The sequence below is a fragment of the Rhinolophus sinicus genome, chromosome X (assembly GCF_036562045.2).
Source record: "Rhinolophus sinicus isolate RSC01 chromosome X, ASM3656204v1, whole genome shotgun sequence".
NCBI classification, from domain to species: domain Eukaryota; kingdom Metazoa; phylum Chordata; class Mammalia; order Chiroptera; family Rhinolophidae; genus Rhinolophus; species Rhinolophus sinicus.
This window is the reverse complement of record NC_133768.1, coordinates 39,527,435-39,555,333: the sequence shown is the minus strand read 5'-3', so window position 1 is coordinate 39,555,333 and position 27,899 is coordinate 39,527,435. Positions and strand designations below refer to the sequence as shown.

The following is a 27,899-nucleotide window of genomic DNA, read 5'->3' as shown; positions in this document are numbered from 1 at the left end:
ACAGCCACGGACCTGTCCATCATTCAGCCTGAAATCCCCTCAGGATAGCCCTCCTTTACACATTGCCAGCCAGCCTAACATCCAGAAACTCCCTTGGGCGGGGTGTGATTCCTAGCAGTAATCTTCCATTCCCAGCGTCCCACCACCCAGGTGGGCAACAACACCATGGGTCAGCAGTCAGCCAGCATGTCAGTCCCTCAGGAAACTTCCTGTCTTCTACACTGTTGGACCACCAGCCCCAGGCAGTCCAAGGCAGGCTGTAATTCAGTTAGATATTCAGTACCGCACAGCATAGGGAAACCACACTGTCAGTTCCTCAAACTGCCCCTCTCCCTGTTGGCCCACAAGTTATGTGGTCAACCAAATGATTATACAGTTAACCAAAAGTTATTCTGTCTGCCTGCCAGTCCAGCTGTGAGCTGCTTGGAGAAACGGAAGGTTCCATCAGCCCCTGCTTGCCATGAATGGAACGGTCAACAGCGTAAGTCCCACCATGGATTCCCCTTCCCTCCTTTATTCCTCCTAGAAGAGAGTCAGATGCCTGTCGTCAAATGCCCCTAGTCTTTTCAGACAGGCAGGACCCTCCCACTCTGAGGAGTCCAGGAGGCCTGCCCAACCCATGAGAATGGTTCAAAGCATGACCTCTTTCTCTCTGAATCTGGAGAGGTGATGTGGGGGTCTTTGGGGAGCATTCCCTTGGACCTCCCCCAAATAGTATAAGAATATCGCATAAATGCCTAGCTTCTGGTAGCCCCACGACCTGGGTTCAAATCCCGGCTCTACCATTTACTAAATTGTGTGACCTTAGGTAGTTTCTTCATCTTCAAAACCTCAGATGAGTGACCTTGGAGTGGGTATCTCCTGCTAACCTGGTAAATGAATCTTTCAAAAAGACTAGCACCTTTTCAGTATACCTCAAAAGAGGCCACACTGTAATTACTGTGTCCTACTCCCTGCCATGTGTCTGTTTGTTCTGTGTTAATTACTGCCTAGTATATATATTTCCTTGCCCAGTGCTGGGGCCAATACGGGGTTTCATTCATTACATGCCACACAAATTTGACCTATTTTTGTTGTAAATTTCATATTGGAGTATAGCACACATACAGAGAGTACACAGACCATGTGTGACCAGTGAAGTGACACCAGGTCTGTGCCTTTTACCCCAGGTCTGTGCCTGCTCTGTGTCTTTTCAGCAGCAAACATACATGTGGAACCAGAATGCAGGTTAAGGAACGTCATCGCCAGCCAGGGCACCAGAAGCATTATTTTTTTTTTTTTAACATCTCTAAAATCAGGCTGCATCTCTCATGCACTGGTGTGCCATAATCTAGTTGGCAGTACTTTTTGTCTTTCTTAGTGATACAGAAAATAATGGTGCATTTTATAATCAGTGGTGACTCAGGATCAGTGACACCCAGGAATAACAACAGCAGCAGCAACTAATGTTTATACGTAGATGCCTACAAGGAGCCAGGCACTTAGCAGATACCATCTATTTTCATTCTGGCCACAGCTGGTGAAGTAAGTTTTTCTATCCTCATTTTAAGGACTGAGGAAACTGAGACCCAGAGAGGTCAAGCAACTTGCCCACAGTCAATTCTTTTACCCCAGGTCTGTGCCTGCTCTAGCTGGTGCTCCTGGGGACTCAGAAGTTGTGTGCTGTAAAGTTTTCTAGGACAAAGCCTGCCTAAGGGGTCCTCGAACACTGATTTCTAGGGCTTTGCCAGGAGGGTGGGGGTGGGGGTAAGTGATATGACAAGACCTTCCTAGACTCCATGCTCACCTTGGAGACTTGGATGGGATGGGTGGGAAGTTGAATGGAGGGTGAGGAATAATGAAAGAATTAAAGGGAAGCTGAGACTCCCTCCTTCTCCAGCTTCCCCAGCTTTGGGGGAATTCTTATGGGGCAAAGCCACATCTCCGACCTCACCACCCCAGCTGCCCCCACCACCTGGCTTTTTCTTTTTTTCTCCTAACCCCCCAACCCGCACCTTCCATCTCGCAGATGGAAGAAGCCTGCCCTCTCTGGATTCCTCCTCACCTTTATCTTTCTCCCCTCTCACCTCCTCCTCCTCTAAAGTTAGGCTACCTGAGATCTTCAATCCGCCAGGTTCAGAAATGGGAAGGAGTAGGCACCGCGACCCTAGGTTTTAATGTACAGGAGTTTGTCATTACTCCCTTGGAAATAGCTTTCAACACCAGGGACAGTTTTGAGTTGCTCCTTTTTTTTCTGGAGAGCAAGTCCTGGAGGAGGAGAAGGGGAGACCGAATGGGATCCAAGATGGAAATCGGTTACATATTGTTACCCCCATTGTATAGATGAGGCTCAGAGGTGAGGCATCTTCCCTGGGTTCTAGAGCAGGTCTGTCTGATTAGTAAGTCTTTGCCTCTTCCATTGTCATTGGCCAAGACTTGGTTTGCACTGGGGACTGGGCAGAACCAAATTTTAATATTGAGAGGGGGATTCTGCCCATCAGGATCCTGGGTGAGTTGTTATGTACTTGGAGAGTGGGGAAGTCTGACCATCTAGTACTCTCTTGATCTAGTACTGTGTTGATTAAATGGTTTTTAAAAAATATGTAAGTGAATGAAAAAATAACTCTCACTCATTCACCACAACTGGCTCATGCCGACCTTTTCCCCACCTCAGGGCCTTTGCACTAGCTGTTCCCTGTGTCTGGAATGCCCTTCCCCCAAATATTCCCCTAGTTGACTCCTCTCTCTTTAGGTCCAGCATAACTATTACTCCTCCACCTGGCTTTCCCTGAGCACTGTTATCTAAATGTCATTTCTCCTCAGCATGTAGTACTTATGATCTGCAACTATCTTTGGTTTCCATCTGATTCTTTCTTTCTTTTTTCTGTCTCCTCCCCTAGAATGTCCATCCCCAGAATGTTGGTCCCACTAGGGCAAGAATTTTAGTCAATTTTTTTCCAATGCTTTATCCCCAGTCTCTAAAGTAGTGCCTGGGAATAAATGCTTATGGAAAGAAAGAAGGACAGAAGGAAACAAAGGCTAAATGACTGAGAGAACAAATGAATGAATGGATTGTATACGTGTATGGCTAAGTAAATGAAATGGGATAGATGAGTAAAAGGGACCTTGGGTGAAAAGGACCCCAAATTCCTACATTTGGAATGTATACAAACTGAGATTTAGAGAAACAGAAAGACAGCTATTTTATTTTTGTTTAAAAATCCTTGAGTGAGGAGAACTGAGAAATTTTGTATAAAAGGGGCCCTGGTTATTGCTAGGGCGAGTGTGGGGACCAGTCAGAGGTAATAGCATTGGAAGGATTGATGGGGAAGAAATACACCTTGGGAGCCTGGAAGCCAAGAGAGGAAAGCAGCAAGCAGTGGTTGCTAGGCGAGGGGGCGCAGAACAGGTGGGGATGGTGGTGACTCAGTCATCCCATTCATCATCCTCATCATCATCTCCGGCCTGGTCCTCTCCTTCGTCTGGAGGGAGACAGAAAAAGTGGAATTCAGGATGAGCAGGAGGGTTCAAGAGCCCTGGGGGAAGGGGTTTCCTAGGGCCCGGAAGATCAGGACTCAGGGCCCTGGGGGGCTGAGGTCTCCTGCTAGGAAATCAGATCTGGGACCGATGCGTTGGATGAGGATGGGGCCTCCTCAGAGGAGGGAGAGTTAGGGTTTCTGTTTGGGACAAGATAGGGATTATTACTGGGGTCCAGCTTCTAGTTGGAGTTGAAGTTAATATTTATTGTAAAAACTGTGTGGTTAGTTAGGATATTATTGTCACACAAAGGGTTAATGCTAACACGTTTGTCACTTAATGGGGTGAATTTAAATATTATTAGCAAAAGTGGACTAAATTATAATATTATTGTTTTATAGTGGGCTAATGTTAATACTGTTGATATATAATGGGATTAATGATAATATTGTCAAAAGATGAGGTTCATTATAATAGTGTCATGTAATGGATCCATGTTAACCTTGTGGACACACTCTAGGGTTAATGTTAATATTATTGGCAAAGTTGGAGTTAATTATGTTATTGTCACATAAAAGTTGAGGTTCATATTATCCTCACATAATTGTTGTATGGTGACAATATTGTTGACACACTAGGGGATTCATGTTAACATCATTGCAAAAAGATTGGGTTGGTTATCATTATCACATAATGAGTTACTGTTACATGGAGTTAGGGTTACTGTTACTGTCGAAGATGGGGTTCTTTATAGTATTATCATCACCTAATGAGCTGATGTTAACACTACTGAACAAATGGGATTAATGTCAATAGTGTGGATGTACCTTGGCATTAATGTTAATATTATTGTCAAAGACAGGCGTAACTATACTACTGTTATGTAATGACAGCGTTAGTATTGTCACAAAGGAGATTGATACAAGATTCATGTTAGTAATACTATCATCAACAGATGGGGCTAATGTTACTATTGATGGAGAATGTTGGCTTTTTTTTTAGGCCAACACTAGCCCTGGGAAGCAGGGTCACTGCCCTGGTAGGACGGGCTCCAGAGAGGGCAGCCCGCAGGTGGCAGAGGAGGGCAGGGTCTCACCTGAGGAGTGGATGGCTTTGCTTCTCTTCTGCATCACGTGCATCAGGGCCCCCACCAGCCCCTCTGAGCTCTGAGGTGGTGGCTGCAGTGCAGAGCTCTCTGAGGCCCCAGGGGTCTGCAGCAAGCAGAGAGCAGCACAGGGGCTCAGGGAGTTGTGAGAGCACTTCTCCCTGCCCCTTCCCACGTCCCCACACCTCCCAGTCCCCTTCAAGGCTCCAAGCCCACCACTTCCTACCAACCTCCCAACCCTATCACTGAACCCCCAAAGCCTGGGACCCCCATCAGTCTCAGCCCCCAACCACTAATATCCTGACTTGCACAGTACACCCCACAGTCCCAGACCCCCAGTACTTCATCCTGCTGGTCCTCACCTTGTTCAGCTGAATTCCCTGCCGGATTTGATCCAAAAGTGCCCCCCGACCCCCACCAGGGCTCAGGCCCCCCATAGTCCCCAGAGAAGGAGGGGGTGGGGGAATGGCTGGCCCATCCCCAGAGCTGGGTGGTGGCGGTGGTGGTGGTGGTGGCGGTGGTGGCGGTGGCATTGGTGGACCCCCAGCTCCAGGGGGCGGAGGGGGTGGTGGCCCAGAACGTCCTGTAGCTGGAGGGGGTGGTGGTGGAGGGCCCCCTCGGCCCGGGTGTGGGGGTCCCCGTGGAGTTGGTGGGGGTGGAGCACCTCCCAAAGGAACAGGGGGCAATGGACCAGATCGACCCTTGTTACTCCCCACAGTAGGGGGCCGGGGGGGCTGGTTCCCTCCTCGGGATGGTGGTGGGGGTGGTGGAAGTGGCTCTGAGGGCAGAAAATGACATATTGCTGTTATTACAATTTGTTCCAAGCTTCAGTTTTGCTCATTTGTAAAATGGGTACCCAACTGACCAACTCCCGGTAGAAGGGTTTCCATGAGGACTGAGTGACTGCAGTGTATCTTTCAGAAATCAGCTACCTGGGTTGGAGAAGAAGGGGCTGTCCAGAAGAGGGTACTCACCCTGGCGCCTCATCTCCTGCCGTACAGCTTCCAGCCCGCCCTGATCCTCAATGAAGTCATAGATAAGTTTGGAGGTCTCAGCATCGGTGAGCTGGGCCTCACTGATTCCTGCCCTGGAGAACAGGCTCCGCAGGTCCGGGTCCAGATTGTTCACCTACCCGGGAGGAAAAAGTCCAGGGCAGGAGTGGGCAAATAAGGTGGGGAGGAAAGGAGCATGGATTATCATTGGGTCCATCCCAGAGAGGGATCTGAGACAGGTGTGGGGAGAGTGGGGTCTGGGAGTAGGTCTGATTGGTAGACTATGGAAGGGTAGGTGGGAGTTGAGTGGGGTCCAGGGGACTTTGCAGTTACTCACGTCAAATCCATTCTGGGGATCCCACCCCACGTGGCTGACATGTCTATGGGAGGTGAAGAGACCCCAGTGAAGCCCCAGTACCCTTCCTTCCCTCCCTTCCTAATGAAGCCCTCCTGCCTGCTCCTGCCCAGAGGGACTCTGAGGGGCCAGAATTAATGAATAAGCCATAAGTGAATGAATGGATGAATGAATGAATGAATGAGCACAGTAGTTATGGAATTAGAAGGGGTCCATAGTTTGTGGTGTCCATCTGTCTACCCATCCCTTTTCCACCATCCATCCACCCATCCATTTGTCCACCTAGCCATTCACATTCACCTGTCAGACCACTGACCTATCATACATTTGTCTCACCACTCATCTGCCCACACTCCTATGCTTATCCATTTGACTATCGATCTGTCCTCACACACACTTGTCCATCTACCCATCCATCTACCTATGTGTTCACCTTGCCATCCATCCACTCATTTGTCTCCATTCAATCACACACTTCTGTCCATTCATCCACATGTCTGGCCACCTGTCCATCCCCATCCACCTTGACTGTGAACCAGTCAGCCTATATATCCATCTGTCCACACACTCATCCACGCACCCATCCTTCTACTCACCCATTTCCCATTTACCTATCCACCCATCCATCCAACCACCTATCCATTCATTCTCCAACCCACCCATCCATTTTCATCCATTCATCCATCTACCCACCTATCTACTCACCCACCAGCCCAGGGTAGGACTAGGGTGAGGCAAGTGAGGTGCCTAGGGTACAAAATTTAAGGAGGCACTCACTCTCAGAGTCGAGAACTGTACTTGCATGACTGCCACTGACTGTCTCCATAAATTTTGCAACCTTGGTGCCTCACTTGCCTCTCCCTAGTCCTGGCCTTTCACCTACTCACCCCTCCACTCATCTGCCTACCTGCCCACCCCTCCATCTGCCCATCCTTCCATCCACTCAGCTCTCCTTCTGCCCACCTGTTCATCTGCCCCCCTCCCAGGGATCTGTGGGCCCACTGGGGAGAGGTTCTTACTTGAATCCGCTGGGTGCACCAATATCAGCCTTGCTGATCTTTTTCTTCCCTGAGCGTTTCTTATCAGCTGGGCCAGGCCCAGGTACTGGGAGCCCACGGTATCGTGAACTCGTAATGTCCGGGTTCTGGATGTCCACTGTCACCAGCCCCAGGGACGGTGGACCAGCTGCTGGGCCTGTGGGGAAAATCGGGTGACTAGACTGTTGATCCACTTACCGACCAATCAAAGCATAGGAGCGAGAGACAGGAAGTATGTTGGGGGAATCTCTGTGTGTGTTTGATGATCATGGAGGGAGTGGGTGAGGGGTCCAAGGAGGGTTTATGGAAAAGTGGGTGGGTGGGTGGGTCCCACAAACCATTCATACATTCACTGATTTATTTATTTATTCATTCACTTATGCTTATCACTTAAGTATTGACTCATTCATTCACTGGCTCACTGACTAGTTTATTAAATTATTCACTCACTCACTCATTCCTTCCTTCTTTCATTCATTCAATCATTGTTTTTTTCACTGATTGAAATTTTATGTCACTTATGCAATTATTTACTGTTCGGTTCATTCAATCACTCACTCACTCATTCGTTAATTTACTCAGTCATCTATCCATTCATCCACTTAGCCACACACCAATTCACCTGTGCATTTATACACTCACCTATACATCTATATATCTATCTATATTTTCATCCTCCCATCAATACATCCCCCCACTCAACCATCTACCCACCACCAATCCATCCACCCTTCTACCCACCCATTCACCCACTTATCTCTGCACCCACCAAATTACTCATCCATCCACACCCTAACCCACCCATCCACCCAGGGACATGGAAGAATCAGCACTCACCGCCTTGGTCTCCACCTGGGTGGAGGGGCAGGGGTGGGAGCCCTCCTCTTCTCTCTGGGAAGATGGAATGGACAGAGAGCTATCACAACCCTGCCACGGGTTCCTGGGCTAGCCCGTTATTACCCCTACTTGCACTAGAGGACTCACCTTCACTGGCTGGTGCTGGTGGTGGGGGTAGCTGGCGTCTGTCTGTGGAGAGACAGGTGAATTGGGAACTAGAACCATGAGAGGGGCTTTTCCAGCTCCCCACTCTTGCATTCACCTCTGCCCAACCCCCTTCCCTCCTCTAAGGCCTCCTTACCTCCACTTTGCCTCTGATTCCTTTTTTGTATCTTCTCCTGTACCAGGGCCTGGAAGGCCTGGGCCTCACCCTCGTCTGCAAAGTTCAGCCCCGCTTGGCAGTCCTGCGTACACCTTGGGGTCAACAGCCTCCCAGGCCCATCCCCCACCTTTCCCATCTCCTCCCCACAGCCCAACTGAGGCCCAGGGGTTGGGTGGTCACTTACGTCTCCAGCGAAGGTGTGGAAGAAGGGGGTGGGAGTGGAGTAGACCAGCTGTGAGTACAGCTCCTGTTCCCAGAGCAGCTGGCCTGCCTGGAGAGGTGGGGAACACACTGGCACTGAGACACGTAGGGCAGGTCTCTGTTATCTGGGCAGGGAACATGTGTCCAAATTTGGGGCCCCAGGATCTGATTTGGAGGTTTCCAATTCGGCATCAGAAGAGTTGGGGGTCTAGGGGTCAGATGTGGAGGATTGGGGTACAGTATGGGAGTTACACACTGCAGTGAGATCTTTGAATTTGGGGTTTGGGATCCTAGCTGTGGGACTTTGGGGGCTTGAATTTGAGGATTTGTGGCTCCTGTCTTAGGAAACTGAGCCCATTCTAGACTCCAGCCCGTACCCCCACGATGGGGGCCTTCATTTGGGCAGGCAGGGCTCCAGTATTTGGAGTTGGGGTTGAGGTTTGTGGAGCAGAGTTTTATGGCTTAGGATTTCGGTATTTGATGGTCCTGGGATCTTGATGTGGTCATGCTGAGTTCATCTTTATGGGTTTAGAAGGATGAATGGGAGGTATGTGTCTGGGGAGTTCAGGTTGGGGGTTTGTGGAACAGATTCAGGAAAGCTGAGGTCCAGGCTGTGGGTTTAAAAGGACAAATTTGGAGTTTGACCCAACGGCATATTCAGGTTGGGGATTTGTGGAATAGATTTATGACTTAGGAGCTAGGCAAACATCTGAGGTCCAGAAGTTTTGATGGGGGATTCCTGAGACCCAAACTGTGGCTCTAGAGCAGATTTAAGGTGCAGGTAAAAATACAGTTCTCATTTTTGGGGGGAGTTTGTGGAACAGATTAGACTTAGGAGGTATGCTAATATGTGGTGAGTTATAGGTGGTGACATAGAGACTCTGGAGTCAATCATCGCAGACTTAGAAAGGCAAACCAGAGTCTGACATCTGGATGAAGTCTTTGGTTCTGGGGTCCAGGGGTTCACTGATCTGTCCAAGGGTTCAGGGCTATGGACCCAGATCTTTTTGTGGGTTGAAAACTGGTTTGCATGTCCAGTGAGGAGTGGGGATCACCTGAAGGCCGTAAAGGCGGATGAAGTATGACTTCTGGGGGTTATCCTTCACGAAGCACACAGCCCCACAATGTTCCTTGGTCCAGCGCTCAGCTCCACGGGGCAGCGCCAGGTACAGTTGAACAACCGCAGTGGCCAGCGTCTGGGAAGGGAGAGCGGAGCTCAGTGCAGTCTGGTCAGGGGCAACCAGAGAGTCTGGGAGCCAGACCTGGTCCTTCCGTACCCACGGCTGTCAGCCCCCAAGGAAGGGCCACAACCAGAGAGAAAGTGAACAGACACGGAGGTCTCTCTGGGATTGGTGAATGGGGAGAAATGGATTCTAGGAGAGGAGATGATGGAGATGGAAAGGAGAAGAGGGGAAGAAAGGGGAGGAGAGGGGAAGAATGGGGAAGATAAGGAGAGAGGAAAGGGAGGAAATGAGGAGACGGGGAGGATGAGAAAGATGAGGAGGAAGAGGAGGAAAGGGAGAGAGACAGGGAGGGCTAGGTGATCCCCAGCTCACCCAGCATTTCCGTCCGAGCATCTCGAAGAGTCGCTGGTTCTCATGGTCACGGAGGAGGGTGGAGGGTATGTTCTGCTGAACTGCCGACGCTCCACGGCCCCCAGGCTTGCCTCCCGCAGGGCCCCCACTCATGGTGCCTCCTGCCCTTGTCCTCTCCAGCTAGGCTCTGAATGCAGGGTAAGAAGAGGAACTTCCGCAGTGAGCAGGGAACAGGAAGTACAAAAAACCACAAGGGAAACAAGTCCTCCAGGGGCCCCTCGGTGGGCCTGGCCTCCTCCTCCCTAGAACAAGCTTGGACCCTCTACCAGACTGGGGCCCTCCTCCACTTGACTGGTTAAACTCATCTTTTGGACCAGTTCATGTCTTCCTCCTTCTTTCTTACTCTCTGGGGCCCATCTCCCTCTGATTGGCTGACAGCAAGAGCTAGGCCACTACAGCACTTCCGCAAGGCACGCTGCAGTGGTGGGGAACAGTCATGGGGCTGGGCAGCCTCCTTCCTCCCACAGCACCCAGTTAGCCTGGGCCTAGGGTTCAAGGCCCCTAGTGCTGAAGGATTACTGTGCTAAAACGTTTCCTTTAATTACACAGTGAGCACCTGGGATCCCATCCCTCTCCTGAGACCCCCAACAACACAGCTCACTTCCCCACCCCTTACCCCTGCCTCCCCGCACCTCCCAAATTACAAATTACTTTCTAGTTATCACCCCTTTTTGAAGAAAGGAATTTTATAGGATATATGAATGCCTAAATATTTCATTTTCAGTGCTTCTAAACTTTTGAAGTATGTCATCTTCAGAGATTTGCTTTCTCTCCACTCAATATTTTACTTTTATCTAACCAACATTCATGTAGTACTGAACATGTATGCCAGGCACTGTTCTGACCCCTTTGTAAATACTCATTTGAATCCTCTTAACAGCCTGTGGGACACACACTATTACCGTGTCCATCTGACAGAGGAAAATGAGAGAACTGAGGCACAGTGGTTAAGTGATTTTCCCAGTAGCCCCCAGCCAGCAAGTGGGAGAGCCCAGATTGCATGCCAGGCAGGCTGGGTCCAGGGGGCACACTTTTCATCACTATGCTCCACACCTTCTGTCTGTTACTAAGATTCGTGTTTGCCTGTAGCAGTTATTCATTTTTTAGTATATGAACTGCTATATAGTATTCTATTGGGTGACTGTACAACTTGTTTATTCACATTCTCTTGTTAACAGATATTTAGGCTGTTTCTGGCTTTTGCTGTTGGGAGCAACGCTGCTGTGTTCACTCCTGTACACATTTCTTGGTCACACAGGCATCCCCTCACAGGAGGGGAGTCAGGGGGCTGGAGGGTTTGCATGTCTCTAAAGGTACCAGATAATGCCAGACTGTCCCCAAGTGAATGCTAGCTATTCCCACTCCTCCCTGGGCCTCAGTCTTCCATGCGGGGGAGGGTGGGGGGACGCAAAGCTCTCAGGCACACATAGAGCAGTTTGGGGGAGCTGAGCAGGTCTGGGGTGTGACTGCCATTCCTGGGTACCTGAAGGTCAACAGCACATCTCAAGGTGGGACCCACAGTCCTGCCTGGAAACCTGCTAGGCTCCCCATGCCCACAAGTTCAAAGCTTCTCTCCTAAGCCTCAGTTCAAAGCCCCTTCTTGTGTAGCAATTCAAGCCAACTTCCCTCCTCTCCCCCCTCACAATTTAGTTTATGGTGCCACCAACTCATCAGGTGATTTCCTCCCTCCAGGCCTGGGGCACCTTCCAGCTTGTCCATTAGGGCAAGCCCCTGCTTTTCCTTAAAACGCCACTGCATTCATTCATTTTAACACTACTCATTGAGCTCTAAGTGCCAAGCATATACCCAGTGTCTGGCACAAACTAGACAGTAAATAAAGGAATGAATGAGGGATTAATGTCTAACTGGTTGAGTGTTTTCTGAGCTTTTTCTAAATGCCTTTCATGTGTTAACTCATTTTACATTCACAGACGACACGAAGCACTACTGTCACCCCCATTTTACTGGTTGGGAAGCTGGGGCCCACAGAAGCTTAGCTCACTTAAGATCACATAGCTTATGAGTGACGGAGCAGAGGACAGTTATGTGAGCTCCGAAACTGTGAAGTGCCACATGGGGGCTGATACAAAATTCTTCTGCTCCTTCTCTGTCTTTTGTTCTTCTCCTCCCTACTCCTTCTCTCTCTGACCCTACATCTGTCCCTTTTAAGTCTACATCAGGGGGCCTTAAACCTCTGCTACATTTGCTGGTTGCTGTTTCAATTAACATTTAAAAGTTTTATATTTTCTGTTCTTACTTCTAAGTGGCAGACAGGTTTAAAATTTTTCTCTAAATAAAAAAGCTAAAGTAGATTTTTATTTCAGTCCCTGAAATAAAGTCAATAGCATGAGTTTCTCCATCTTAAAAGAGTGATTAATCATCTTAATACCATTTTTCATGTTCAGATTATTGACTTACTCCGTTGATCTGCATTAATAATTAGGAGTTGGTTTATTTTATTGTTATGTGTCCCCATCTACTCTTGCTTTTCTGCACTGTATGACAGTATTTGGGGAGGTGATGACTTCACAGGTTACTTGTTCTCCTGGACCTTCAAATAGAGTTAAAAAGAACAATACATTAGTCCAACCTTTCTGGCTACTCTCAGCTGGAGAGTGGGTCGAATACAATTCAGTCCACCACAGCTGGGAGCAGAAGTTCTAACTTACTTCTTAGCAATCCAGTGAATGCCCAGGAAACCCCAAGAACTAGGATGTGCCCAATAACTTACATTCACCTAATGTTCCCTCTCCACCTCCCTCTGCCAATGCCCCCAGGGGTTACCAGATGGAGAGTCACTTCTTGTTTATATCCTGTGCTTCTTTTCCTTTATTTTGAGAGGATATTGCCTACAAGATCGAGCCTCAAGCCCTAAGTAGGTAAGAAGACAGAGGGGGTGTCTCTCCTAACCGAATCACCACTGTGTGACTGAGTCCATGGAGGAGATATAGGCATTGGGAGGCCGCTAAGACCAAACTGACGTCAAGATGGCAGAATTTCCATTGCCACACCATCCTTCTCCTCCCCTTACCTTCCAGCCCCTCACAGTCCTTCATGTCCATGAGGGCTACTTCCTAGGGACAATCCCACCCTAAGAAAACAGCAGTTCTCAACTCTCCAACCCAATGCTCCCTTTTAATAAGAAGCCTTTGGGCAGGCCTCCTTTTACCATCCTGGAATGACATTCATGTATGTTACAAGTCTTGGTGGTGTGGGGCTGTCCCCCAGCATTTCGGGACACTGCCCATTCAATGCTGAGGCACTCCCATTACTCTGACAACCAAAGTCTGCCTACCAGGCATTCCCAAAATACACCCCCAGAGCAGGAAGGATCAGGACCCTTGTCTGTCTTGTTCATTGCCATATCCCCACCACCCTAGCACAGGATCCTGCATGCAAAAGCTCAACCAGTATTTGTTGAATAATCATTGTACAGTCTAGATTTCTATGCTGTGATTTACTGTCCTCTTCCCACAAGGCCCCTCTGTCATCTCTTCACCCCCATGCCTAGGGGAAGGGGAAAGAAAAACAACTCAACTCCAGAGTGTGCAGGGGCCAGCCCCTCCCACAGAGATGTTTACATTGTTCACTGATGCTAAGGGCAAATGGGTGCTTTACGAACCCTCAGGGAAGGGGTTGATGTCACACGGGATGTCATGCAGGGTCTCTGGTCCCACTCCCCACATAAGAACGCAGGACATGGTGAGGCCAAAAAGGAACACCCACCGAGCCATGGATAGGGGAGTCATACCACTATAGTCTCACTGGCGGCTGGGTTGGAGACACAGGAAACAGGATCCACACTATCCACAACCTGCCGTCCACTTCTCTGCCCTCCAACCCCACTTGCTAACTGTAATCTGTGCTTGCTAGCTTAGCCATGGCAGTTATATTAGTGGCTAATGGTTAACTGGTAACAGCTGATGGCCAACTAGTTACAGCTGATGGCCATCTACTACCCGAGCCAGTACCTTTCCACGTGAGGCCAAGAGCCTGGAAACTGCTCTCTGGGGCTCTGTCCCCACAGCTGATTTCTAGTCCTGGTGGGGGTGGAGTGAGGACAAGTTAAGCACAGAAAAGCAGAGACACATGTAGAAATAAGAATGGTTCAGTGGGTAGAACCACAGATTCTGGAGCCCTATAGCCTGGATCTGGCACTTACCAGCTACTTAGTCTGGTAACCTCTCAGTGCCTCAGTTCTCTCCTCCATAAAGTGAAGACAGTAATAGCAGTTAAGGTTGTTGACTAAACGAGATTACTCATGTACAGTGATCAGGACAGAGCTTAACATGCTAATTATGTATTGTTGTTTTTATGAAATAGATAAGTAACTTGGACACATGAACTATCATCCCTTCAGCCTAGCATTCTGTGTCCTCTCCACCCTCTCCTCACCCTCCTCCATCAGACTTTCAGGTCCCACCACCATTGGCAGATGGTCAGAGACCCAGAACACATGACCACCTTCCCACTACTCTTTCTCTACTTTCCCCATGCTGCAAAGCCCATCTCAGAGACCCATTCCGTGGGCCTGGCCAGACTCCTCCAGGGCTGTGATATGTTCCTGGAGCCCTTCCTGCCAACCTCAGAGGTCTCACCCATCACGTTTTCCGCCCTACTCCCCCCACCTGCACAGGAAATCACTGTGTCAGCCAGCCCTCTCCTTCCCTTCTAGATTTGTGGCTGCTGGCCAGGGAGCCAGAGGACCCCTCCTAGTCCCTTCACTGCCCACACCCTCAAAGTCACACCAACTCTCCCTAGATGGGTGTTCCCTACCTCCCTGCATCTCAATATTTGACCCCAAGTGTCCATTACCCAGCCTGTGACACGAGAAGTGTCCACACATGAGCTTATGACCCTAGGGGTGTCTACTCCCCAATGTGTGTGACCTCATGAGTGCCCAAACCGCTGTGTGCACGACTCAAGGTGTGTCCACTTCCCAGTCTGGATGTCCTATGGGTTGCCTGTGAACCCATAATGGTTAACGGCAGCAGCCAGGAATGGACCACAGCAGGCGTAGGAAGGAACGCAAAATGGAACAGTCCGCCCAGGATCGTACCACTGGGGAGGGGGCGGTCATCTTGAAACATACCATTTTGTTTGTGGGGGAGGAATACGAAGGCTGCCTCATCCCCTAACGGAGAGGGTTATGTCGCAATCCCGGTTGCCCCAAGACCCCCACCCCATCCTTCCGACTCCCACCCACCTCGGTGGACCTCACTCTCTGTGGCCACGCCCTTGGCCTCTCTCACATCCGCCATCTTAACCACTTTCACCCACCCCCCCCCCCCCCCCCGCCCCCGCTGCGATTGTTGTCAACACGCTGGAGCCGGCAGTTGGCTCAAGGGTGGGAACAGCAGGCTGGGGCCGCCGTAGGATCTGATTGGTCGATGGCACATTCTCGGCCTTACTATTCTTTAAGGATACCCCCGCCTCCCGGAATGACATAGCCCCGCCCCCGCTCCCGTGCGCCAGACTCCCATTGGTCACGGGTTCTGGGCATGTGCACTGGATGACAGACCAGTGTGTTGGGCAGCTGAAGAGAGGCTTTGGGGATTTGTGCCGGTGGAATCAAATATCACCCCAGAGGCTCAGATTTTTCACCTGTAGAAGTGGTAGAAGGTGGTGTTTATTGTTGGTGATTAGTGAGATCACATCAGGGCTTGGCGCCCGGTGTGCTGGGTGATGCAGTCACAAACCCAGTAGGGTTTTCATGCCTGCACCAGTGATTCTTGGTGTTTGTTTATTCTCTAGTTACCTCAAAACAAAAAGCGTTCTTTGAGTTTGGGTTTTAGGAAAACTGTCGTAAGGTATGTGTGGGGACAGAGCCCCAGAGAGCAGTTTCCAGGCTCTCGGCCTCACGTGGAAAGGTGCTCACTCAGGTAGTAAATGGCCATCAACTGTGATTGCATGGCCATCAGCTGTGGCTAGTTGGCCGTCAGCTGTAACCAGTGAGCCATTGGCCACTGATATAACTGCCGTGGCTGCACTGGGGAGTGGGAGTCGGTTGGCAGAAAAGAGGACAGCAGGTTGCACGTCGTGTGAATCCAGCCTCCAGTGAGACTATAGTGATATGACTCCCCTATCTATGGCTCCGTGGGTGTTCCTTTTTGGCCTCACCGTGTCCTGCATTCTTATGTGGGGAGCGGGAGCTGAGACCCCCGCAGGCCACCCCGCATGACAGTATGATAATAAAATTAAATCCTGTCACAGTGAGACAGGCAGAGTGGGGTGTCTGGCTCTCCCGATACCATCAATCCAGCGAACATCTTGCGGTTTTCGGATTCAGTGTACTAAAATTATTAATTTTACTCCTCCTGAGTACAAAGTTTACAGCAATTAAAAGCCCTAACAGTGAGGCCTTTGACAAAGTGTGTTTAAGAGAATAACACTTTGCCCAGTTTTCAGTGCACAAAGTGATGGTTTTGGAGCATTAGGCCTGGTCAGACAGGACAGGATTGCTGTGATTGCCATGTGTTATTTAATACACATCATAGGTGATATAGCTAGTTACCTACTTTAGAGTTTGCAATTTTTACATTATAAATATATAATGTTATAAAATATATAAATGTCTATAAATAAATACATGATTTATAGGGATATATAGATTATATAAATGGAGCTGTGGGGCCCCAGTTCACTCCCCTAGATCAGTCATATGCATAGAGGGAGGAGACTGTAGATAATTGAACAAGGTTCCCCCAATTTTAGGAAAGCCTGAGTCCTGAGCCCCCTGGCTTCACCTTAATACGCTTGGAAACTTCAAGTCTATGCCCAGGGTTGCCTCCACTGCTGAAAACACAAGCCAGCCTTTGTATCAGTTCTGATCCTGAGGAAGATATTTTAGTGCATGTATAGGCACTTGGGGTGCTGGGTAGAACAAATCAAAGGTTCGGTTAAAGTGTGGGCACTTTAACATCACTGAATGTTTCTGATGGTGGCTGGGTTTGCAACATGTATACTTCAGTTTAGTATCTCCATTCAGGGGCCATAGTTAGTGAGGGGTGCAGTTTTTTTTGGGGGGGATATTGCCCTAAAGTATGGTATAATCCAACATGCAATAAGCTATATAGTTTTGTTTTTTACAGAAATCCACCCAAAAGTGATACAAATAAAGAAGACAGGGGAACAAAAGAAAAGTTTTAGCTTATGAATAAAGGGATGAACCTATTTGAATAAAACACAATGTTTGTTTTAAAAAAACCTCCAATAAATATAGCTTGCATTGTATGTCTGTGGACCTTTAAATTATACAGATTTCATCATTGTCACCCCCAGTTTAGATCTTGATTACAGACAACTTGAAGAGAAAAAGAGGGTTGTTGTTTTTTTTGGGGGGGAGGCGGGGGCTAAGTTTGGCAACTATGGGAAAACTCAATGTATTTACAATCTTATGATCAATGGAGCTTTCAAAATATTGGGTGACAAATCTGTACATATGCATAGTATTAGCATAGCTTGTGTGAGTGCTACACGTTGGTCAGGAAGTTTTAAAAACTTATTTATTGTTAATGATGCTCTTCTCTTAAAATTGAAGCAAAATCTTTTAAAGAATTTTTTCACTTTTTAATTTTCTTTGATTAAGGACTGAAGGAGATTTTGTCAGTGTTTAAAAAAATATTTGGTTGGGGGCTGGCCCGGTGGCTCAGGCGGTTAGAGCTCCATGCTCCTAACTCCGAAGGCTGCCGGTTCGATTCCCACATGGGCCAGTGGGCTCTCAATCACAAGGTTGCCAGTTCAACTGCTTGACTCCCACAAGGGATGGTGGGCTCTGCCCCCTGCAACTAAGATTGAACACGGCACCTTGAGCTGAGCTGCCGCTGAGCTCCCAGATGGCTCAGTTGGTTGGAGCCTGTCCTCTCAACCACAAGGTTGCCAGTTTGACTCCCGCAAGGGATGGTGGGCTGTGCCCCCTGCAACTAGCAATGGCAACTGGACCTGGAGCTGAGCTGCACCCTCCACAACTAAGACTGAAAGAACAACAACTTGAAGCTGAACAGAACCCTCCACAACTAAGATTGAAAGGACAACAATTTGACCATTGTTCCCCAATAAAGTCCTGTTCCCCTTCCCCAATAAAATCTTTAAAAAAAAAAATATTTGGTTGCCCAGGCATGGGGGTAAGCTATAAAGTGGGGTGGGGGTAGGGGTGGGGGCAGGGCTGGGCTGAAGGGCCCTGGAGCATTTCTGGAGACAGGGATTAAAAAAAAAAAAGAAAGAAAATCTTTTCAAAGCTTTTTTTCTGCTTAATTAGTAATAGTCTTATCAAAAACAGATGAACTCCCCCGTGTAAAATTTGAATTACTAAGAATTATAGCAGTGCCGGGTGTTTGGCAATGAGTGGGGCCAGGTACCATACAGAATCTCTGTTTTCTCCCAACACTCTGAGTATCTGCTTGTGATAGCCCTGAACACCCTAGTGGTTTGGTTTTACAAAGAGTAAAAATAGATGCCAGGCTACCGTACAATTAGTGGCCAGACAGCTTTTGAGCCTCGTCCTAAAGATTTATTTTCCCAGAAGAAATAAATCATGTACCTGAAATCAAAACAAGTAAATGGAGTAAAACATCTTATAATTGGTTTATAACTAAATGCATTTGGGTAGATTGTTTGCAAAGATGATGTTATGGGCCAAATTGTGTCCCTCCAAACTTCATGTGTTGGCTCCCTAACCCCTAATGTGACTCTATTTAGGGATGGCGCCTTTGAGGAGGTAATTGAGGTTAAATGAGGTCATAATAGTGGGGTTCTAACCAGATAGGACTGGTGTCCTTATAAGAAGAGGAAGAGACACCAGAGATGCAGGGCAGCCTCCCTATCCAGAGGCGGAATTTATTTCTTCACCCATTGAACCTGGGCTGGCCTTGTGACTTGCTTTGACCAATAGAATGCAATAGAAGTGCTGTTATGTGAGCTCCAGAGCCTTCTGCTTTGGCCCTAGTGGAGCCCTGCCCTGAGCCCTCCATGTGAGGAAGATAGTCTGGCCTGCTGCAGAATGATAGGGAGTTTGCCAGAGAACCAAGACATCGCTACTGACAGCCAACACCAATTGCCAGACACGTGAGTAAGGCCATTGAAACTTCGAGCCCAGCCCACTCTCCTTCAATGAGCACTTTTTGTCCACGTAGCCTGCTCGTAGTGCACTGGCAACACAGCTGTCAGTGATTTTATCCCATGAAGTCTTCACCCAAGTCACAACCTCTTGCAGGCTAGGCTTCACAAAGTTTCCACGCTGATTCTTCTCCATTCTATTTTCAATGTAGTCCTTGATTTCCATCTGCAAATGGTCCTTGAATGGCTTGTTTATTGCAATATCAACAGTCGATAGATAGGCAGTCATTCCTGCAGGAATCGTTATTTGATCTATTCTCTCTGCAAGGAAGTTCTTTATGTCTTTAGCGCAGTGAGTGCTGGCTGAATCCCTTTGGACTAGCAGACCTCTTTGGCCACCTCGCAAAACTAGTGGCAGCATTAAATCAACCCACTTCCTTATAACTGCTTATGTGCACCAGGCTTTCTCAGTTTCAAGAACATAATTGTCTGAAACACATTCAACCTAATCTTTCTTAGTGATAATTAGAGGTGGGGCTTTCTTTCCATCTAGACGAATTGCCAAAATACAGGTAACACATGCACTTTGTAACCAGTGGAGGGAATGTAGATTGAGGAGACACCTCTCTGATCAATGGTCCTTTGAGATCCTTGGCCCATAAACACTGCAGTTTCATCCGTAGCAATCATGTTGGAGAGCTGGTATTTAGAAAAGTCGGTGCCATCAACAAAGGACTTGAATGCAAGCGCACGTTTAATAACTTCAGTATCTTCCAGCTTGAACAGTGTTGTCGATTTTAGAGACAGTTCATATCGCTGAAGGAAACCATCCAGCCAGTGTTGTGATGCTTTGAATTCTTCTGGGGATATTTCTAACTGTGGTGCCACTGCAAGAGCAAATGCTTGAATATCAGCCCTGCGCACAACCAAAGCCTTTGCTTTCCTGTCAGCAATCCATTCACAGATGATGTTTTCCAGCTCAGGAAATAATAGTTGCTGACCCGATCCACACTTGCGCTTCTTAGCATTTCCCTCGTCCACCTGTTGACTAAGGTTATTGTACTCTGCTCGCTATTTTGGGACCATTCGGAGATCCAACTTCTCTTTGCAGAAAGCCATAAGATTCTTGTCCTGGAGTCTTCCACGATTCCTTTCTTGTACTCGACAGAATAGCTCTTTCTTTTTGCACTCATCTTGTCTGGGGGTCAAAATATTATTCCCTTTAAATCTATCATTAAGTCAAGTGTTAATTGAAGACTCACAAGACAGGAATGGCAACAAAAATGATGGCAGTTAAGAATGATGGTCCACACAAAAGCGACGAAAAATTGCAGGCACCAAAATTCAGAAAATGTTTATTTCACACGAGTGCATTAAGTACGTCCGTTACAACACACGACATATTGAATTATGAAGATTCATATTAGACACAACCACATCTGTTTGTTATCAAGTACGCACGTTATTCATGTGTTGTGTCTGTAATCTGGTCATTCGGCAATAAGTCTCGAGTTCATCTGTTTATGTAGGTGTTTACCTCTTGTCCAAAGGCACCTGCTTGGGTATTTACAAATGCTTAATTATAATTTATATTATCATTTATTTTAAGTGTTAATGTCAATAATATTATTTATATTTAATTAATATTAATATTATTATTTTATAATTCAATACGTCCATCGTGTGTTGAAATAGATGTACTAAATGCGTCCATCTGGCTGATGATCTTAACTGGTGCTTATTTTTGGGGGTAGGGCTTATATTATGAGCATCCTGAAAAATCATGCTAGGGCTTATTTTCTGGTTAGGTCTTATTTTCAGGAAAATACCTTACATTTGAACAATATTGCCAAAGTTATTCCCTGTGGTCAAGTGGCATTTTTCATCCTGGAAACTGATATCACAGTAATTCTTATACATCTTCATTGAAATAGGAAACTGAAATACATTGCCACTTTATAGAGGGAAAGCTGAACCACAGGCTGAAAAATTTCCAGACACTCAGTTAATGAGTTGAAAAGGCACCTAACAGTTACACAACCTTTACATGGCACTTCTTCAAACAAATGTGTGTCTGTACTTTATATGCGCACTCACACGCAGATCATGGAGCCATGGATTGATTGGGGGTCTCAGGGGAAAAGCCTAATATAATATTGTGGCGTTATTGAAGAGATTTGGTAGGTGACACCCCTATCCTCGATATCCAATTATTTTTCTAAAATAATTCAGTGAAGTTATCACACAAGAGTTCAGGATTCGACCTTAGGCAGGAGAGGAACATTGAGGAATAATGCAACTATCTGCTTTCAGGCAACCCAGTTATGCTGAAGAACCAATCTAAAATTTATAGAATGTGTTAGATCTGTCTCATCAACATTCAGCCATTCAACAAATATTTTCTTTAATTTTTCAATTACAGTTGACATTTAATATCATTTAAATTAGTTTCAGGTGTACAGCATAGTGGTTAGATATTTATATAATTTAAGAAGTGATCCCCCTGACTAGTCTAATACCCACCTGTCACTATATACAGTTATTACCATATTATTGACTATATTCCCTATGCTTTGCTTTACATCCCCATGACTATTTTGTAACTACAAATCTGCACTTCTTAATCCCGTCACCTTTTCACCCAGTCCCCAACTCTCCGTCCCATCAGGCAGCAATCAGTTTGCTCTCTGTATCTATGAGTCTATTTCTGTTTTGTTTGTTCATTTATACCATTCTTTAGTTTCCACATATAAGTGAAATTATATGGTATTTGTCTTTCTCTGCCTGACTTATTTCACTTAGCATAATACACTCTAGGTCCATCTATGTCGATGCAGTTGGTAAAATTTCATTCTTTTTTTGTGGCTGAGTAATATCCCATTGTATATATGTAACACCTCTTCTTTATCCAGTCATATGTTGATGGCCACTTAGGTTGCTTCCATGTCTTGGCTATTGTAAATAATGCTGCAGTGAACATAGGGGTACATATATCTTTTTGAATTAGTGTTTTGAATTTTTTCACATAAATACCCAGAAGTGGAATTGCTGGGTCATAAGGTAGTTCTATTTTTAATTTTTGAAAAACCTCTATACTGTATTCCATAGTGGCTGCACCAATCTGCAATCCCACCAACAGTGCACTAGGGTTCCCTTTTCTCTTCATCCTCAACAGCACTTGTTTGTTGATTTATTGATGATGGCCATTCTGACAGGAGTGAGGTGATAGCTCATTGTTGTTTTAATTTGCATTTCTCTGATGAATAGTGATGTGGAGCATCTTTTCATGTGTCTATTGGCCATCTGTATGTCCTCTTTGGAGAAACGTCTCTTTAGGTCATGTGCCCATTTAAAAATTGGATTATTATTAGTTTTTGGTGTTAAGTTGTATGAGTTCTTTATAAATTTTTGATATTAACCAATTATCGGATGTACCATTGGCAAATATCTTCTTCTTCCAATCAGTAGGTTGTCTTTTCATTTTGTTGATGGTTTCCTTTGCTGTGCAAAAACTTTTTAGTTTTACCCAGTCCCATTTGTTTATTTTCTCTTTTGTTTCCCTTGCCTAAGGATACACACACACACACACACACACACACACACACACACACACTAATATTACTAAGAGAAATGTCAGAGTTTACCACCTATGTTTTCTTCTAGGAGTTTTATAGTTTCTGGTCTTACATTTAATTTTTTAATCCATTTTGAGGTTATTCTTCTATATGGTGTAAGAAAGTGGTCTAATTTCATTTTCTGCATGCATCTGTCCAGTTTTCACAATGCCATTTATTGAATAGAGTGCCTTTACCCTATTGAATATACTTGCCTCCTTTGTCATAGATTAATTGATCATATAAGTGTGAGTTTATTTCTGGGCTCTGTTCTGTTCCATTGATCTATGTCTCTGTTTTTATGCCAGTATCATGCTGTTTTGATTACTATAGCCTTGTAGTATATAGTTTGATATCAGATAGCATGGTACCTCCAACTTTGTTTTTCTTTCTCAAGATTGCTGTAGTTATCCAGGGACTTTTTTGGTTCCATATAAAGTTTAGGACTATTTGTTCTAGTTTTGTGAAAAATGCCATTGGTAGTTTGATAGGGATTGCATTGAATCTATAGATTGCTTTGGGGAGTATGGACATTTTAACGATGTTAATTCTTCCTATCCATGAGTACAGAGTACAGTATATGCTTCCATTTATTTGTATCTTCTTCAGTGTCTTACAATTTTCCGAGTATAGGTCTTTTACCTCCTTGGTTAAATTTATTCCTAGGTATTTTATTTTATTTTTGGTGCAATTCAACAAATATTTTGAGCGCCAGCTCTGTCCTGTGTTCAGCCTGATGGCAAACAACATGGGCAGAACTGCTGCCCTCTCAGAGCCTCTATGCAGAAGGGAAGATGGGCAAGTCACCAGACAATTACTGATTACTTGGCTCCAAAGTGATGAATTTGTGATCAGTTAAGCTAATAACCCATCTCATTTCCCCCCCAGCTTTATTGGGATAGAATTGATGAATAAAAATTGTATACATTTAGGGTATACAATGTGATGATTTGATATACCAATACATTGTGCAATGATTACAAATAAGTTAACACATCCATCACCTCACCGAGTTGCTTTGTGTGTGTGTGGTGAGAACACTTAAGAACACTTAAGATCTACTGTCTTAGCAACTTTCAAGTATACAACACAGTATTATTAACTATAGTCACCACGTAGGTTAGATCTCAAGAATTTAGTTATCTGATAACTGGAAGTTTGTACCCTGTGACCAACATCTCCCACTTCCCCCACTGCCCCTTCCCCACCCAGCCCCTGGCAACCACTATCTCATTCTAAAGACATTGTTACATCATTGTGTCTTTTAAAATACCATTAATTGGAGTCGCCGGTTAGCTCAGCCGGTTAGAGCGTGGTGCCAATAACACCAAGGTTGCTGGTTCGATCCCCGCATGGGTCACTGTGAACTGCACCCTCCTTAAAAAAATAAAAAAAATAAAATAAATAAAAAAATAGAATACAATTAATTATGTTTCCCAAACTTCACTAACAGCAAAAATGTGGGATTTCTCAATCTCAATATCCTGATTCTGTTTTGGGCACACAGTTGAGAATTTCCCTGCTTGAATAAATCTGATCCACTCACTTCCAGACAGTGAAATTAAGGACCCTAAAAGACACCAAATCTGCCCTCTTATTAGAACAGGAAACTACTGCTGGTGACATGAGGTAATGACTAGACTGACCAGAGCACCATCAGCCGCCCCTTCCCCAGCCTTGGGGTAGAGATTTCTTTAGTGCAGCCCTGTGTCCACGAATTGGAACTTTCAGGAGCAATTTCCCTTTTGGTCTAATATATAACTTTTTATTTTTTTAAGATTTTATTGGGGAAGGGGAACAGGACTTTATTGGAGAACAGTGTATACTTCCAGGATTTTTTCCAACTCAAGTTGTTGTTCTTTCAGTCTTAGTTGTGGAGGGCATGGTTCAGCTCCAGGTTCAGTTGCCAGTTATTAGTTGCAGGGGGCGCAGCCCACCATCCTTTGCGGGAGTCGAACTGGCAACCTTCGCCCACGCTCTAACCAACTGAGTCATCTGGGAGCTCAGTGGCAGCTCAGCTCAAGGTGCCATGTTCAATCTTAGTTGCAGGGGGCAGAGCCCACCATCCCTTGTGGGAGTCGAGGAGTTGAACTGGCAACCTTGTGGTTGAGAGCCCACTGGCCCATGTGGGAATCGAACCGGCAGCCTTCGGAGTTAGGAGCATGGAGCTCCAACAGCCTGAGCCACCGGGCCGGCCTCTAATATATAACTTGTAAAACACAATTACTTGGTGTCTGATGGCCTGCATCTGTACTAACCACCTGCTGGATTGGTCACCTGTCATTGATAGCAGAACTCTTGGTGCCTTCCTAGTCCACTCTTAGTCTAATCCACTCAGTTTGCAAAGCCAAAGTGAATTGGATCTCAAATTGAATCTTTGCCCCCAAACAAGAGCTCTGTCCCTGCTTTAATGCAGGGGGAATGACCTGATGAATGACTCAGGCATCTCTACTCCATTGGATGTCTATTGAACATCTACTACATGCCAATGTTCTGCCAAATGTTTTACATACATTCTCTCCTTTAACCTCTCACAACAAATCCACAATGTAGATACTTTTGTCCCCATTTTACTACTAAGGAAACTGAAATTCAGAGAATTTAGGTGACTCGTTTGCTCAAGGACATACAGCCATCACAAATAAAGCTGAGAATGTCTTTTAAAATCGGGCCCCCAGCATCCCTATCCCCTAACCTCATTCATCTATTAAACTCCTATTCATCCTTCGGATCTCAGCTGAGACCTCACTTTCCCTGGGACTTCTACCCTGACACCCCAAATTCAGGTTCTGTGCCTCTTGTTGTGCTCCCGCAGCCCCCTGAACATACCCCATCACATTTACTACAAACTCGTGTGTTCCGCCTCTGTAATTGACAAATTGCCGGCCTTATTTCCCAGTTTCACGTGTGCAGAAGATGTCCATGAAATAGCTGTTGGGACAAATGAAATGATGTTGGATGTCACTAATCATCAAGAAAATGCAAATCAAAACTGCAATGAGATGTCATCTTATGCCTGTTAAAATAGCTATCATCAAAAAGACAAAAAATAAGTTTTAGAGAGGATATGGAGAAAAGGGAACACTGATTCACTCTTGATGGGAATGTAAATTGGTGCAGCCACTACGGAAAACAGTATGGAGAGTCTTCAGAACATTAAAAATTGAACTACCATATGACTCAGCAATTCCACTTCTGGGTATTTATCCAAAGAATATGAAAACTCTAATTTGAAAAGATATATGCACTCCTATGTTTATTGCAGCATTATTTACAATAGCCAAGATATGGAAGCAACCTAGGTGTCCATTGACAGACAAATGGATAAAGAAGATATGGTAGGGCCAGCCCGGTGGCTCAGGCAGTTAGAGCTCCGTGCTCCTAACTCTGAAGGCCGCCGGTTTGATTCCCACATGGGCCAGTGGGCTCTCAACCACAAGGTTGCCAGTTCAATTCCTCGAGTCCTGCAAGGGATGGTGGGCTCTGACCCCTGCAACTAAGATTGAACACGGCACCTTGAGCTGAGCTGCCGCTGAGCTCCCAGATGGCTCAGTTGGTTGAAGCACATCCTCTCAATCACAAGGTTGCCAGTTTGACCCCCGCAAGGGATGGTGGGCTGCGCCCCCTGCAACTAGCAACGGCAACTGGACGTGGAGCTGAGCTGCGCCCTCCACAACTAAGACTGAAAGGACAACAACTTGAGCTGAATGGCACCCTCCACAACTAGGATAGAAAGGAAAACAACTTGACTTGGGAAAAAAAGAAAGAAAGAAAAAAGTAAATTAAAAAAACACACCAAGATATGGTAGGTTTCTACGAGGTGTGACAATTAAGTCCGCGAACTCGTTGCAATGATGTTGCTCACCTTTTTTTATATCAGAGGGATTATTCATTACGAATCTGTACCAACTGGACAAGCAGTTAACCAAGTTTACTATTTGGAAGTGCTGAAAAGGCTACGTGAAAAAGTTAGATGACCTGAACTTTTTGCCAACAATTCATGGCTCTTGCAGCAGGACAATGCACCAGCTCACAGGGCACTGTCTGTGAGGGAGTTTTTAGCCAGTAAGCAAGTAACTGTATTGGAACACCCTCCCTGCTCACCTGATCTGCCCCCAATGACTTCTTTTTTTACCCGAAGGTAAAGGAAATATTGAAAGGAAGACATTTGGATGACATTCAGGACATCAAGGGTAATTTGACAACAGCTCTGATGGCCATTCCAGAAAAAAGTTCCAAAATTGCTTTGAAGGGTGGACTAGGCACTGGCTTCGGTGCATAGCTTCCCAAGGGGAGTACTTCAAAGGTGACCGTAATGATATTCAGCAATGAGGTATGTAGCACTTTTTCTAGGGTGAGTTCGCAAACTTAATTGTCTGACCTCATACAATGGAATACTACTCGGCCTTAAAAAAGGATAAAATATTACCATTTGTGGCAACTGGATGGACCTTGAGGGTATTATACTAAGTGAAATAAGTCTGACAGAAAAGGACAAAAATCTTATTTCACTCATATGTGGAATATAAAACAAACAAAAAAAGAAACAAATGAACAAAGAAAACTAAACAAAATCATAGATATGGGAAGCAGACTGGTGGTTAACAGAGGGGAAAGTGGGTGGAGGAGAGAGAGCAAAATGGGTAAAGAGGGTCAATTGTATGGTAATGGATGGAAACTTGAATTCTGGTGGTGAGCACACTATAGTGTATACAGATATCGAATTATAATGTTGTATACCTGAAACTTATATAATGTTATTAACCAATATTACCTCAATAATGAAAAAAAGACCTCAAACAAACAAAAGAAATAGCAGTTGGATGAACGAGTAAATGAATGTGTAACTGATGCACTCCAAAGGTTTCCAGAACCCCCTATAATCCCTCATCACACAGTGTGACTTCTTACTTAGGGGTCTCCGTCCAGTGCTGAGCCCCCTGGGGTGGAGGGCAGGGGACAGAAATAATTGAGTTCTGCCTGGTGGGTTCACTGCTAGTTGGGCAGACAATCCAGAGAACAATTGAGGGTAATGCAGTGTGCCCTGGGCTGGACGGTGAGGTGGAGGGAGGGCAACTGAGGGAAGGAAAATCTACTGATGTCATCGGAGATGAGGCAAATAAAGTCTGGTTTGTTAAAATTACTTTCTCAATTCAAATGTGCATGAGAAAAATCACATGAATATAAATTATGAACTGGAGAATCGAACCTGACACCTTTAGAGTCAGATGCTGATGAATAGGATAAACACACATTTTACTTGTGAGTGAGTTATTATTTACAAGTGTGTATTAATACAAGTGACTTATTTTTTTCGTCAGTATTTCCAGT

At 45.9% G+C, this 27,899-nt stretch overlaps 1 protein-coding gene across 1 annotated transcript; it reads right to left on the bottom strand.

The window, feature by feature from the left end:
- Positions 1-3,157: 3,157 nt before the first annotated feature.
- Positions 3,158-10,225, bottom strand: WAS (WASP actin nucleation promoting factor). The gene is made up of 12 exons (XM_019714354.2): positions 9,862-10,225; positions 9,361-9,501; positions 8,289-8,375; positions 8,084-8,186; positions 7,930-7,971; positions 7,783-7,836; positions 6,928-7,102; positions 5,891-5,933; positions 5,536-5,689; positions 4,924-5,339; positions 4,553-4,667; positions 3,158-3,461 (listed from the first exon to the last, which is right to left on the bottom strand). The coding sequence occupies exons 1-12, from the start codon at positions 9,991-9,993 to the stop codon at positions 3,406-3,408; spliced, it is 1,518 nt and encodes a 505-aa protein (XP_019569913.2). The 5' UTR covers positions 9,994-10,225; the 3' UTR covers positions 3,158-3,405.
- Between the last annotated feature and the right edge of the window lie 17,674 nt (positions 10,226-27,899).